The sequence below is a fragment of the Solea senegalensis genome, unplaced genomic scaffold (assembly GCF_019176455.1).
Source record: "Solea senegalensis isolate Sse05_10M unplaced genomic scaffold, IFAPA_SoseM_1 scf7180000014318, whole genome shotgun sequence".
In the NCBI taxonomy this organism is placed as follows: domain Eukaryota; kingdom Metazoa; phylum Chordata; class Actinopteri; order Pleuronectiformes; family Soleidae; genus Solea; species Solea senegalensis.
Genome location: NW_025321020.1, coordinates 27,911 through 42,590, shown reverse-complemented (window position 1 = coordinate 42,590; position 14,680 = coordinate 27,911). Strand labels below are relative to the sequence as shown.

Genomic DNA, 14,680 nt, shown 5'->3' with positions numbered 1-14,680 from the left:
AACTTGCCCATCCCCGCTCCATACAAGAGGCTTTGGAGCTGGCTCTAGAGAGGGAGATTGTGGAGGGCGGGAATATGGAAAGCGGCCCTGGAGAATGGTCCTACAGTGAGAACCGCTGCATGTGCTGAAACAGCCCAAGTGACTCCTGCATGGGCGGCTGAAATGACTGAACTGATTCAGGCTGTGTCCATGAATGTGCCGCAAAGTGCCACACGCCCTCGCCAACACCCCCTAGTCTGCTGGGGATGCGGACAGACTGGCCATATCCTCAGAGAGTGCCCAAAGCACTCTAACGACCAGAGAAATGGACCAGGGCCCATATAGATGGGACGGTATGGGCCCCTGGCATTATGTTCCATGCTGCACCATCGAGAGGAGGAGCCCAACAGCACGGCTGGGGGAGACAGGCCCCACTCCCCCTTGAGGATGATGAGAACATGGAATCCACAATGGTGGTGGGTTGGACTCATGCTGGGAATTTCTGCCGCGTTCCTGTCACCATATGTGGGGCCTCATGCACCGCCCTTGTGGTAAAACAGGCTCCACAGCACCACTGATGAGGCCAGATGTGGTTCCAGAAGAGATGCAGTTGGAGCAGACTACAGTGTGACAAGACGGAACAGCGAGGACTCAGACGCAGAGGTCTTTTAATAGTCTTTATTGACACTCTTAACAACTCTCAAGGCAGGTCCTCTTTGCTGAGGAAAAACAACAGCGTGGCTATGAAAACCTACAGCAAGTTGCAAGCGCAACGCTCTACAAGAGAGACGTTGCAGAACTATGAACATGGAACAAAAAATCACTCCGAAGAGGAAACAAACTTAGACTATGGTTATCCTAAAAACTTAAACAGAAAACTCTCCAAAAGGAGGAAAAACAAGGCTCTAAGCACTTCAAAAGAAAACAATCTCTAAGCACAATCCTAATGATTGGCGATCCTTAACTAACTAAGAATGAAATCAAAACGCAATCTAAATGATTGGATCTAAATAGTTAAAGGTAAGTCACAATCCTAATGATTGGAATTCCTAAAGAGGCTGTGAAAATTAACCAACAAAAAATCTCTCCCAAGGAGGAAAAATAAAGGGCTATAAATCTGAACTAAGGAGTCAGCTATTAGGCTATGATAAGAAAAACTTACAAATAAAACGTCGCTCACAAAGAGGATCAGAAACTTGAGAATTCTGTGGCTGTGACGAGGAGCTCGGGTGATCAGGCATTGGCGATGACACACTGGCACTGAAACAAAGAAGCAGAGAGTTTTTAAGGTGCACATGGCTTGATTGTCTGCAGGTGTGTGTAATCAGGCCGGCAGGCCGGCAGAGGAGGGGGCGGGGCAAGCTGCCGGAGTGACACAGTGCAGCTGAGGACAGTGACTGGTGAGCTGGCCCCTATGCTTGGTAAGAGCAGGGTCACGTTGAATGTGGGAGGTCAGCCAGTGGATTTTTCAGTGTGGGTGGCACAGGTGGAGGACCCCTGTATACTGGGACTGGAGGTCTGTGCGCTGCCTACTGGACCTAGGGGAGAACTCGTTGACCTTCCCCGGGGGCTCCACCATCAGAATGATACCACCCACACAGTCCCCAAAGCCACACCCCCTGGTCGGGACAGCTGTAGAGACACATTGCCATGACACAAAAACCCCAGAAGAGACCAACAACTCCCCAATCTGCAGCACCCTGCCACTGGTGCCCCATGCCCCCAATAATGGCCAGCCCTCCTCTGCACACTCCTGTTTATCTTCCCCAGCCCAATAAACTATGGTGGAGGGGTTGACAGCGATGAGAGAGATATGGAGTCAGAATTGTGACCAATTGGAGCAATGGCAGCAGGAAGAGCTTTGGAAGGTGTTATCTGAAATAGACACTGGGGATGCACAGCCCATCATGACGCGTCCTCGGCGCTTCCCCATGGCTCACTGTGCGGCTGCAGACAGGGTGGTTATCGAACCGTCAGACAGTCCGTGGGCCTCAGAAGTGGTGATGGTTTTGAAAAAGAGGACCTCTGAACAGTGTGACCAAAAAGGACGCATATCCATTACCCAGGGTTGATGAGTCACTGGATTTGGTGTCTGGCTCCTGGTTCTCTTCACTGTGAAGCGGTTACTGGCAGGTGCCCCTCGGACCAAAGACTGCCTTCTCCATGGATAGGGGGTTGTGGCAGTTCCAGGTCCTCAGTTTTGGCCTGTGCAACGCCCCAGCCACCATTGAAAGACTCATGGACCAGGTGCTGGCTGGCATCCCGTGGCAGAGATGTCTGGTGTATTTGGATGACATCCTGGCCCATGGGAGCTCCTTCCAAACAGCCTTGGAGTCACTGAGGCTGGTGCTGCAGAGTTTTTGGGCTACAGACTGGCGGTAGAAGGTATCAGCACACTGGAAGAGAAAGTGCATGCAGTGGGAGACTGGCCTACACCCACTGACCAACGACAACTGAAGAGCTTCCTTGGCCTGGCCTCATATTACAGGAAGTTTGTCCGAGGTTTCTCCTGCACGGCCGCCCCCTGTACCACCTGCTGCAAAGGGGCAGCAAGCCTTCAATTTCCTCCAGAAGGCGCTGACAGAGGCCCCCATCCTCACTCCCCCTGACCCCATGTTGCCGTTTATTCTTGACACAGATGCCAGTGATGTGGTCATGGGCGCAGTGCTAGCTCAGGTGGGGCCAGAAGGAGAGAGCGTAAAAGTGTCACGCGGCGAGGGCTCCTCGCCATAGTGACGGCGATAAAGCACTTAAAATACTACCTGTGTGGCCACCGCTTCACTGTCAGGACGGATCATTCAGCGCTTCAATGGCTGATGTCCTTCAGAGAATCAGAGGGCCAAGTTGCATGCTGGATTGAAATGCTGCAGTCCTTTGTTTTCACAGTGGTACACAGGGCCGGAGCCAGCCACACCAATGCAGATGCCCTGTCCTGCCGCCCCTGCGTCCTGGGGGGGCCGATACTGTGAGTGGAGGGAAGCACGTGAGAGAGAGCTCTTTATGGAGAAGGAGGCGTGCCCCATGCACGAGGGGGCCGGACCAGTCTGCCGAGGAACGCAGATGGTTGACGTGGCTGAGTGGCAGATACAACAGGAGCAAGACAGGGATATACAACCAGTGCGACAGTGGGTTAAAGCAGGACAGAGACCACCCTGGTCACCCAGGTATTTGCCACCATGTGTGAGCGAATGGGCATGCACAAGACCCGGACCACAGCGCTGCACCCCCAGAGTGATGGCCTTGTTGAGCAATTCAACAGGACCCTGGCAAAGCAGCTGGCAATCCTCACTGCCAAGCATCAACGTGACTGGGACATGCACGTGCCCCTCGTCCTCATGGCCTACAGGTCTGCTGTTCAGGAGTCCACCTCATGTACGCCTACCCTCCTTATGTTGGGGAGGGAGCTAAGGACACCAGAGGAGGTGGCCTTTAGTAAACCCCCTGAAACCTCTGCTGTTCCCCCAGGGAGAGAGTACGCCAGGAGACTCCAGGATCAGATGGAGTCCGCCCACAACTTTGCCCGAGACCAGCTGGAGAAAGCGGGCATGAGACAAAAAAGGAACTACGACATAAGGTCAAAGGGGAGACACTTCCAAGCCGGAGAGCTGGTTTGGGTGTACAGCCCACGCAGAAAGAAAGGACAGTGCCACAAGCTGGACTGTCATTGGGTGGGGCCTTGTCAGGTGATGGAGCGGCTGGGTGAAGTGGTGTACCGAGTCCAGCTGCCAGGAAAAAGGAAGAAGGTAGCACTCCACAGAGACAGATTAGCCCCATACAGAGGAGACTCCCTTCCTGTGCGGAAGAGCGATGGCACAACCAGTACCCGCAGACACACCCACGAGCCCTATCAAAGCCCCATTCCCCCTGCACATACTTCCCCAGAGACAGTGACTGACGCCCCTGTTCAAACTCTTCCTTTCTCCTTCCCACCACAAACACCTTTCACTGCACAGGGACATAGCCCCACCCTCCAGGCAGAGGCGCCTGGGTCCCCCACTTGTCCATGACCGCGGAGACGGAGATGTCGGCCGGGCCATCTCAGAGACTTTGTGTAGTCCCTCGGGATGAGGGACTTTGTTGAGGGGGAGCTGAGTAATAAGCTGAGTTAATGTGTTTCTGTTATGAGTTCACCAGTTATTCACTATTGTGGTTCAGTGGAGACTTATTGTGGTGGGATTGTCTCGCGAGAGGGGGTGAGACGACGCAAGGTTGATGTTGTTGCTCTGGTATGTTGTGTGGTTGTTAAGATATACGGCATGGTCACGGCAACAGTGACCGGAGTTAAGCTGTGTTTTGTTGCAAATAAATGCATAGAAGTTGCACTGGGGTGAACGTTACAGTATTCATCACTGCTGGTAGTGACAGTTATTTAGCTCCAGCCCCTAGCTAACAGCAGAAAGTCCCATGTAATTAATGAACCAAGTGCTCTCTGTTTGAAAAATAAAAACCTAGCATGCACACTATAGACAATCTCTGCACACGTCTCTCCTTTCTTGTTTTGCGGTCAAAAGTTACATTCCAGCTCTAAAAGATCACTGCTATTTAGCTAGCTAGTTAGTCTGACTGCATTGTGAAGGCCCTGGTTGTTTATAGAGTTAAGTGTGAAGTGCACTCTTTTTACCGTAGGCTAACTCTCGGAGGGCAGAGGAGCACAGGGAGTGAGAGAGAGACCTCTACTAGAGAGGTGAGTCTAAACTTTAGACTCACAGGATAGTGAGTCATTTGTGATGCTGACAGTCTTGGAATTTTATGGAACTCAATATGAAATATGAAACATTTCAGTCAAGGTGCACCATATAAGACTTATTTAACTTGAGCTTTCATTGAGGAGAGTAATGATTAGAAAGTGGAGAAAGAATTGCCACCCTTAAAAATAGCATAGCATTTTTTGATGCTTCCAAGTAACTCGCAATTGTAGCCATGTTATTCAAAAATTGTGTTATTGGCTAACTTTTGTTGTTAATGCTCTAACATACTGTCACTGTGCAAACCTGTGTTTGTTCTTGTTCTGCATTTAAAAAACCAGACCAAAATAATAATGAACAAAAAGTTGCGTCGGTAACCAAAGCAGCCGTGTTGGCTGATGAATTCCTTCTGACACACAAAAGCGTTTTTTCTATGCCGACGGCACCTCGCGCCTCAAATGTAGTGCCTGAGCGCAGAAACTGATCTCCAAGGCTGATGCATAAAAGCCCCTCACCAGCTGCGGGTGAGAGCCGCGAGTGTTTCTACTGCCATGAGCCAGGCCATTTGATCGCTGTCTGTTCGGCTCTTAGAAAAAAAGGACAATATAAATATGGTAAAGCTCCAACAGGTGTGGGGTTCATTAACACCGCGTCCCCTCCTGTACGTCACGCTGAGCCTTTACCTAAATCAGAAATAAACGCAGAAATTGACCCTCGTTTCAAGCCGTTTGTTTCACACGGGTTTGTTTCCTTAACCGGCGAGGAATCTGATAAACTACCGGTGATAATTCTCCGTGATACAGCCGCTTATCATTCATTCATGTTGACTAGTGTCCTGCCGCTTTCAAATAAGACTTTGTTTTTCTGATTTGCTAGTGTGGGGAATCAAAATGAGCGAACTTAATGCCCCACTTCACATGATCCACTTGCATTCACCGCTCGTGTCGGGACATGTGAAAGTTGCTGTGCTCCCACGTCTTCCAATCAGTGGCATTTCGTTTATTTTGGGTAATGATTTGGCCGGAGGAAATGTGTTTCCTCTTCCCGAAGTCATTAATGATCCCATTTTGGTTGCGTATGCCTGCTGCCCCGCTTCTGATTCTGCTGTGCCTGTGCCAAATGTGTTCCCTGTGTGCGCAATTACACACGCACAGGCTCGTGTGGGTTGGGTGAAGTTGTAGATCTGTCTGAGTCATTTATGGCTACATTAGATGAGAGTGAGTCCTCCTTTTCTGTGTCCCCCACTACTGAGTGTGACGTAGTAAAATGTGTCACTGAGTCTGATTACTTTCCTGTTGACACAGACCTAAGTTTAAAAGTGACAAGAAAAATGTTGATTGATGCACAGAGAAATGATCCGTCTCTAACTTTGTGTCTCTCCTCTGTCGTAGCCGCTGAGGAAGATCGCCAATCTTGTGTGTTTTGTCTGGACAACGGTGTGTTGATGAGACGGTGGAGTCCTAACTCCAGTAAAATACACGTTGTTATTCAGGTGGTTGTGCCAACAGATTATCTTGCGCAATTCCTGAGTCTGGCACATGACTCCAGCTTAGCTGGTCACCTTGGTGTTAAAAAGACATACCACTGTGTGTTGTGCAATTTCTTTTGGCCAGGATTAAAATCTGAAGTGGTGAAATATTGTCGCACCTGTCACACATGTCAGGTGGTAGGAAAACTGAACCAACCTGTTCGTCCAGCCCCCCTGCATCCGATCCCGGTGCTTGGGGAGCCGCTTGAACGAGTGTTGGTAGATTGTGTAGGTCCATTACCAAAAACCAAGTCCGGACATCAGTATATTCTGACGGTGATGTGCGCCGCGACGTGGTACCCTGAGGCAATTCCACTGTGCTCGTTAAGAGCAAAACCGGTTGTGAAAGCTCTCACTAAGTTCTTTTCGACTTTTGGTTTGCCCAAAACTATGCAGAGTGATCAAGGCACAAATTTCATGTTATGACAAAATGTCTGTCGTCCGTGTATTCCAACCCGGTGAAAAAGTTCTGGTGCTGCTTCCGTTACCTGGATCCAGCTCCCTGATCGGAAACGATCCACCTTGCTGATGATGGGTTGGCAGAGAAAAGTGGTTTAATGCCGGCCGCTCGTTGAGGTGTTAAGTAACCTTAAGCAGCACGCATATCGGGTAAATCCAACTAAACGGGCCCTGATGCAGCAGGAGGTGAGCTACCTGATTGAACATGGATTAGCTTTTCCCAGTACGAGTGCATGAAGCTCACCCTGTGTCTTAGTTCCGAAACCTGATAACACCCCGTGTTTTTGTATACTATAGAAAAGTAAATTCAGTTACCAAACCTGACTCGTTTCCGCTCCCCAGAATGGAGGACTGTATAGATCGTGTAGGCTCCGCCAAATTTGTGACAAAGCTGGACCTATTAAAAGGCTACTGGCAAGTCCCTTTAACACCGCGGGCCTCAGACATATCAGCTTTTGTCACACCCGACACTTTCCTCCAGTACACTGTTATGCCGTTTGGGCTGCGTAATGCTCCCATTACATTCCAGCGATTAATGCATAGCGTGTTATCTGGCGTTGATAACTGCAAAGCTTATTTAGACGATGTGGTTGCTTATTCCTCCTCCTGGTCCGATCATTTACACACTCTGTCCCATATTTTCAGCCGTCTCCTTGAAGCTTCCCTCACATTAAATCTTGCGAAATTCAGCAAGGCGACTGTTACTTATTTAGATAAACAAGTAGGTCAGGGGCAGGAGCGTCCGTTAGCCAAAAAAGTGCAGATGATTATTGATTTCCCGGCCCCACAGTCCAAAAAAGCGTTGCACCGTTTTCTTGGGATGTGTGGTTATTATCGTGGTTTTTGTAGAAACTTTTCTGATGTTGTGGTTCCTCTCACAGGTCTTTTAAGTCCCTTGATTAACTTTGTTTGGTCTCCCGCTTGACAGGCTGCCTTTGAATCTGCCACGTCCTCACGCCGCCCCGCTTCACACGGCCCTTTAAACTCGGGGTTGATTCTAGTGTGTGTGGCGCAGATGCTGTGCTCCTGCAGGAAGACGAGCAGGCTATTGACCACCGGGTCTGTTATTTTTCTAAAAAGTTTAACAAGCACCAGTTTAATTATAGCACTATCGAGAAAGAAGCTCTCGCCCTTTTGCTTGCCTTACAGTATTATCTTGGGTTTAGTTTATCTTGGGTCTAGTTCGCAGCCTGTCCAAGTTTTTACCGACCATAATCCTTTAGTATTCCTAGCCCATATGCAAAACTCTAACCAACGACTTATGCACTGGTGTCTTCTCCTGCAAGATTTTAATCTGCAGATTTCACACAAGAAGGGCATAGACAACGTAATAGCCGATGCTTTGTCCAGGTGTTCCTCAGACCCGTAGGATTAAACACTGTAGGGGTTTAATTCTTGGGTGTGGGTGTGTTACGACTGTCGTCGTCATTTTGCAGTCGAACTGCTGTGTGTGCTTGGTGTGTGTGCCCTGTGTTTTTTTCTGTCATCAATCTCCTAGGCAAATTGCTGTGTGCCATAGCCGTGCCAGGATTGGTGGAGTGGTTCTGGGCCCTGTCTCTCGATTGGCTGTACTCGATCACCACCTGATACATAAGGAGCCAATATGGTGGACGGCAAAAGGGGTCGCATGGCAGATGGCAGCACGCACTTCCTCCTCCTCCTCCTCCTCCCTCCGCCTCCTCTCCCAACCGGCCACACTTCAGCTGTAGTTGTGTGTTTTTGTGTAGTTTAGTTGTTGTTTAAGTAGTAGGGGTGGACTGCCGGTTTTGTTACAGCATTTTCTCCTGTTTATTTAGTTAGGGAGGTAAGTTCCTGTCATTTGGTTTGTTTAAAGTTGCTTAGGTAAGGTTTATTGTTTTCTAGACAGGGACCTTTTTGTTTGTTATTTTGGTCTTAGTCCACCCTGAAGCCTAGACCTCAGTTCATCCATTTTTTTTGTAATTTAACCTACTTTTTGTAAATAAATCATTCTTTTTTTCTGAATATAAAGCTAGGTCACTTGGGACTTGGGGAAGATGAGGCCTTGTCATGTTGTGTCCTAGGCCCCCTAGACTGGGGCATAACAATAATATATTTATAATGTAATATAATATAATAATATATTTATTATTTGATTTGATTATATTTATATTTTGATTATATTATATTGTTATTATAATATAATATTACATTAAATTATTATTATATATTATATATATTTCATTATTATTGTATTATTATATAAATGATGTTATATTAACCACAGATCACATGATCTCTGACCTTCTGTGATTAGTGTCAACGCATATTTTTACTTTAGTCATGTGACCAAATGATTTTTTTTTCCTTTACTTTCTTTAAAATCTTTAAATGTCTCAAAAACAAAGGGAAATCACTTTACAAACATCATGAGTTTTAAATCATGACTAAAATATGAGGCTCCCCCTTGTGGCACTTCACAGTAAATGTTGGTGGGTTAGATAGTAATGAGAAATATGAATGATTTATTTTTCATCATGATTCATAATAAAATCATTTCTTTCTCCTGATCTCACTGCTCGTTCTCTCTCTCTGTCTCTCTCCACTCTCTCTCTCTCTCTCTCTGTCTCTCTCCTCTCTCTCTCTCTCATCCAGATCCCTCAGATCAGCTACGCCTCCACGGCACCGGAGCTGAGCGATGACTGGCGCTACGACTTCTTCTCCCGTGTCGTTCCTCCAGACAGTTTCCAGGCTCAGGCCATGATGGACGTCGTCATGGCGCTGGGCTGGAACTACGTGTCCACTGTGGCATCAGAGGGAAGCTACGGAGAAAAGGGCGTGGACGCTTTCACGCAGCTCTCCAGAGACGCAGGTGAGCGGGGAAAGAAACTACAAACATGGATGTTCACAGGAGCTGGGTTTCTGGGTAACCAGGGTGTGTCCAGATCAACACCACAGTTATGTATGAGCGACCGAGGAACAAGAGGTCAAAGGTCAAAGAGACTTCAGAACATCTATGGACGCAGTTTTAAACATAACATGTGCAGAGTTTCATTCATTGTTATGTTTCCTTCAGTGTCACAGTGATGCAGTGGTGGTTACCATAGTAACCTCAATTCTCTAAAAACATTAGCTGATCCCTGTGAGTTCTGCTGCTTATGTCTGAAGGCTCTCTGTGTTTGAGTGTATGAGCTGTTTCTGGATGAAACAGTGAAACTGTGACCTGACGAACATGAAACAGATGAGTTAGTTAATCCGAATAATGTGTGACATTTAGACCAATCAGATGTCTCCTCACATCTCAGCAGTCAAGACGTTTCCTGACATTTAAGAGTTTTTAGAGGATTATTAAAGGACACGGAGCTGCTGTCTCATTTCAGGCCCCGCCTCCTTTAGATGTAGCTATTGAAGATTGATTGTATCATAGTGTTGTGACTCAGAAGGCTCCTCCAATCCCTGAGCAACAGTTAGATCTTTCTTAGCTGAAACAATCCCAGAATTCTTAATGATGAAAACACACTGTTTAAAGTTTATCAAGGTAATTTACGAGTGGTCTGTACTGGGTCCACATTGCAACAGCGGTAATACAATATGGACACCACCACTACAGATGAGACTCTGGTTTTGTCTGGACCATGTAACCCAGAGCACGTATTGTGATCAAAAGATTGATATGTAACAAAAAGTGGCTTTATAAAGTAATTTATTATGTTAACAAACTTGAACAGGTGCAGCATTTACACTCCATGTTACATTACATTACATTACATGTCATTTAGCAGACGCTTTTTATCCAAAGCGACTTAAACATTTGGGTACAAATAAGAGCTAGAAGTAAGTAAGAGCTTCAAGTAGATCAAACTATGAAGTGCTAGTCATAAGTGCGATGTACAAGTTTTTTTTTTGTCGTCTTAGTCGAGGTAGAGTCGGAAGAGATGTGTTTTTAGTCGGTGGCGGAAGATGTGGAGGCTTTCCGCTGTCCGGATGTCGATGGGGAGATTGTTCCACCATTTGGGAGCGAGGACAGTGAACAGTCTCGAGTTCTGCGAGTGCCTCTGCGATCCTCTCAGTGAGGGGGCAGCGAGCCGGTTTGTCGATGCAGAATGGAGTGGGCTGGCTGGGGTGTAGGTTTTGATCATGTCCTGGATGTAGGCTGGACCGGATCCGTTTGTAGCATGGAACGCAAGCACTAGAGTCTTGAAGCGGATGCGAGCAGCTACAGGAAGCCAGTGAAGGGAGCGGAGGAGCGGTGTAGTGTGGGAGAATTTTGGTAAGTTGAAGACCATTCTTTTGTCAAACAATCATTTCCATATAGACCCTTTCATTGTAGGGATGTCCCGAACCGATATTGATATCGGATATCGGTCTAAAAACAAGTATCGGATTATATCGGACTGTCTCTAAAATCTCCGATACAACAGTTAATTCTGCCCCAGCACTTCTATCCAGCGCCCATTGTGATCACGTGGGCTCTGTGTGTTGGATGCATGTAGATCACATGATCACAGATGTTAAACATTTTTCTTTAAGTTCTGACATCAGAGGCTACGAAGCCACACAGCGAGCGCGAGCTAGCCATTAGCACCACGCTAGCTCATCCTGAGGCGAGCTGCTAAAAGCGCCACCTGTTGACTTTCAACAGCCTCCGTTTGTTAATTCTACCCCAAAAACCAGCCATGACAAGAGCTTTGTATGTTTTAAATGTGTCCTGAAGCTCCACACACGGAGCTAAGTACGTCTGCGGGGCCGGTCCCCGGGCTCCGGGTTTACCTGAGGGGCCGGTCCCCGGGCTCCGGGTTTACCTGCGGGGCCGGTCCCCGGGCTCCGGGTTTACCTGAGTGGCCAGTCCCTGGGCTCTGGGTTTACCTGCAGGACAAGACACTCACCCTGTGTGGGTTGGGCTAATCGCTGTTAGAAACACGGGTGCTCTGAAAACACCCCCATTAGCACTTGGTACTTTCCTCCTGATGAAATTAACCATAGACTGTATGAAATTAACATGGCAAAAATCCAATATTCTTATGTTGAAGGTTAAAATTGATGTAACTCATTGGTTAATACTAGTACTAATTAATACTAGTGTTCTGTGTTTAAGTAAAGATCATGTCTATTCTAACATTCCACACTACAAAGTAAGTAATTAAAATATGTATGATTTGTGCTGATATATCGGCCAATACTCAAGGCTGCAATATCGGTATCGTATCGGAAGTGAAAAGTTCAAATGATTTTGTTGAAATCCAACGTTCAGATTGACCTCAGTGACACAAAGTGACCACACGAGGCAGCAGAGGACCAGCAGCTCGATGACACTTGTAACGGCTCACACATCACAACCTCGTCTGCAGCTTCACGCTCTGAGCCAAACCTCAGATTTATCTGTTTTACTACAACTAAATATTGATCCAGGTGATCATTCTCCACTTACAGTGTGTGTGTGTGTACACTGACTTATAGCCTCATTCCGCTCCAGCTGCTGAACGCGGGATTAATGGCTGCCAGTGTCAAAACTTACAAGGTCGTTGTGTGATGCGTTGCCGAGGGCGTCATCAAGGATCAGCGTTGGGGACGAGTGCAGGAAAAGTTTATCACAACCTTGTCACAGTGATACACACTAAAGGGACAGTACGTGGTTATATTAGGTTCAGGGTGTTACTGCGCTCTGAGCGTCCCCCTGTGGTGAGAACCACGAGGCTGCCAGTGAGGACACAACGAAAAAATGAATTCAAACCACTTCAAAACACAACAGACAAAGTGAAACACGCAACAGTCTCACTCTGCCACTGTCAGGTCAGGACTCAAGGCAGGACTCAGACGCAGAGGAAGTACTTGGAAATCAAACTTTATTGATTTTGATCTTAGTGAACCTTTTTCTCAAGTACAAAAACAAGTACAACTCTCTTCTCTCTTGAAAACGAGGGCATAAAATCAGAATAAAGGCAAGGCACGAGAAATAAAGCAATGGCATGAACAAGGCTAGATGTGGCATGGACGATGACACTAAGCAAAGGGAGATGCAGAAACTAAATACATAAGGGTGGGGCAACAGGTGGAAACAATTGGGGCAATCAAGGGTGATCAGGCTGGTGACAGGAAGGGCAAGTTGTCTGCAATGACGCACCGCAGCAGGGCCAACGAGCTTGGTGATGGAGTAGGTTTTTTGGATGCAATTTCCCATCTTGCTCGGATCTTTGAGAGAGAATGACCCCAATCCCTTCATTGGAGGCGTCTACCTCGACGACAAACTGCCGCAGGGGGTCTGGCAAGGTGAGGATGGGGGCTGAAGTGAAGCGGCGTTTAAGAGTCTGAAATGCTGTCTCAGCTTCTGGGGTCCAGTGGAATCGCACCTGTGTGGAGGTAAGGGCATGGAGCAGAGCAGCAACTGCGTTAAAGCCTCCGATAAATCGTCTGTTAACAAACCCCAGGAATTGCTGAACCTTCTTGCGGCTATCAGGAGTGGGCCATTCGTTAACAATGCTGACTTTAGCCAGGTCCATCTGTATTAGATATTCGTAATGGCTGCTGAGTGTGTTAAATCCTGTTTTCCATTCATCCCCCTCTCTTATTCTGATCAAATGATAGGCATTGCGGAGATCAAGTTTTGTGAAAACGTTGGTCTGTTGGAGCTAATCAAATACTGAGGACATGAGAGGGAGGGGGTAACGGTTCTTGATAGTTATATCATTAAGAGGACTATAGTAAATGCAGGGCCTTAATGACCCATCTTTTTCCCCACAAAAAAGAACCCTGCACCCGCTGGTGAGGAGGAGGGGCGGATGAGCCCAGCTTTGAGAGAGGTCGCAATGTACTCTTTCATGGCCTCTCTCTCGGGTCCAGAGACCGAATATAAACGTCACTTGGGGATGGCGGAACCGGGGAGCAGGTCTATGGCGCAGTCATATGGTCGATGGGGTGGAAGAGACATGGCTTTAGACTTACTAAAAACCTCTCGGAGAGGGTGGTAGCAGGGCGGCACTGAGCTCAGGTCGGGGTAGTCATGGTAAAAAAAAAAAAAGTTACTTTCAAAATAAAACACAGGAAGTCACAATATAAAAACAGGGCAGGTCTCACCACGGTGTGACAGCCAAACGAGGCAGCAGAGTACCACCATCTGAAATCACTGATGTTCTCTATGGACTTTGGTGTGTGAGAGTGAGTGCTTTATAAATGTTGTTGAATATTTAACATCTGTCTCTGCTTCACCTTCATGTTCATTTTCTCTAATTCAATTATGGATGCTTCTTCCCACTTTTTCTTTGGGCTGGAGTGCAAGAGCGGACAAAAGAGACTCATGCACTTGCTGAGGTCTGACAGTGGACAACTACTGCAGGAAGACGCAGACATTTGGCAGTGTGCTGCTGGTTTTTAGCAAGAACTGTACACAGCAGAGTTTCGGGAGGAACCAGAGGTGGCGCTGTCGTTCTTTGAAGGACTGCTGAAAACAACTGAGGACCACAGAGAGGGTCTGGAAGCACATCTTTCCACCCAGGAGCTGCAGGAGGCGCTATAGACTCTGCAGAGTGGGAAAGCTCCCGGCATAGACGGTCTCCCTGCAGAGTTTTATAAAACCTTCTGGACGGTCATTGGGGACAATCTTCTGTGTGTCCTGCAGGACAGTCTGAGCACGGGACGGCTGCCTCTGAGCTGCAGGAAGGCTGTCTTCACCCTTCTCCAAAAAAAGGAGACCTCCAGGAGCTTAAGAACTGGCGTCCTGTGTCTCTGCTGTGCACTGATTACAAACTGCTTTCTAAGGTGCTGGCCATGAGACTCCGGAAGGTGATGGACCAGATTATTCACGTGGACCAGACTTACTGTGTGCCCGGCAGGTTGATATCTGATAACATTACTCTAATCCGGGACATTTTGGACCCCTGTGGTTCATTGGGGTGTGAGCTTGGTCTGATTTCTCTAGATCAAAAAAAGGCTTGAACACATTGACATTGAGAGTGTGCTGAAAGTCAATGGTAGATTAAGTGCTCCTTTCAGAGAGGTGCTAGACAGGGCTGTTCAATGTCGGGAATGCAGTACTCTCTGGCCCTGGAGCCTTTTCTACAGAAGCTGAGCTCTTGCC

The 14,680-nt window shown here is 47.5% G+C and overlaps 1 protein-coding gene across 3 annotated transcripts in view; it reads left to right on the top strand.

Moving 5' to 3' along the window:
• LOC122761065 (metabotropic glutamate receptor 7-like) overlaps positions 1–14,680 on the top strand; it is a 29,750-nt gene that overhangs the window by 2,241 nt on the left and 12,829 nt on the right. For all 3 annotated transcript variants that reach the window (XM_044016301.1, XM_044016299.1, XM_044016300.1), the window contains exon 2: positions 9,265–9,481. In XM_044016301.1, coding sequence (XP_043872236.1) covers positions 9,265–9,481 — 217 coding nt within the window. The remainder of the gene's footprint in view (positions 1–9,264; positions 9,482–14,680) is intronic.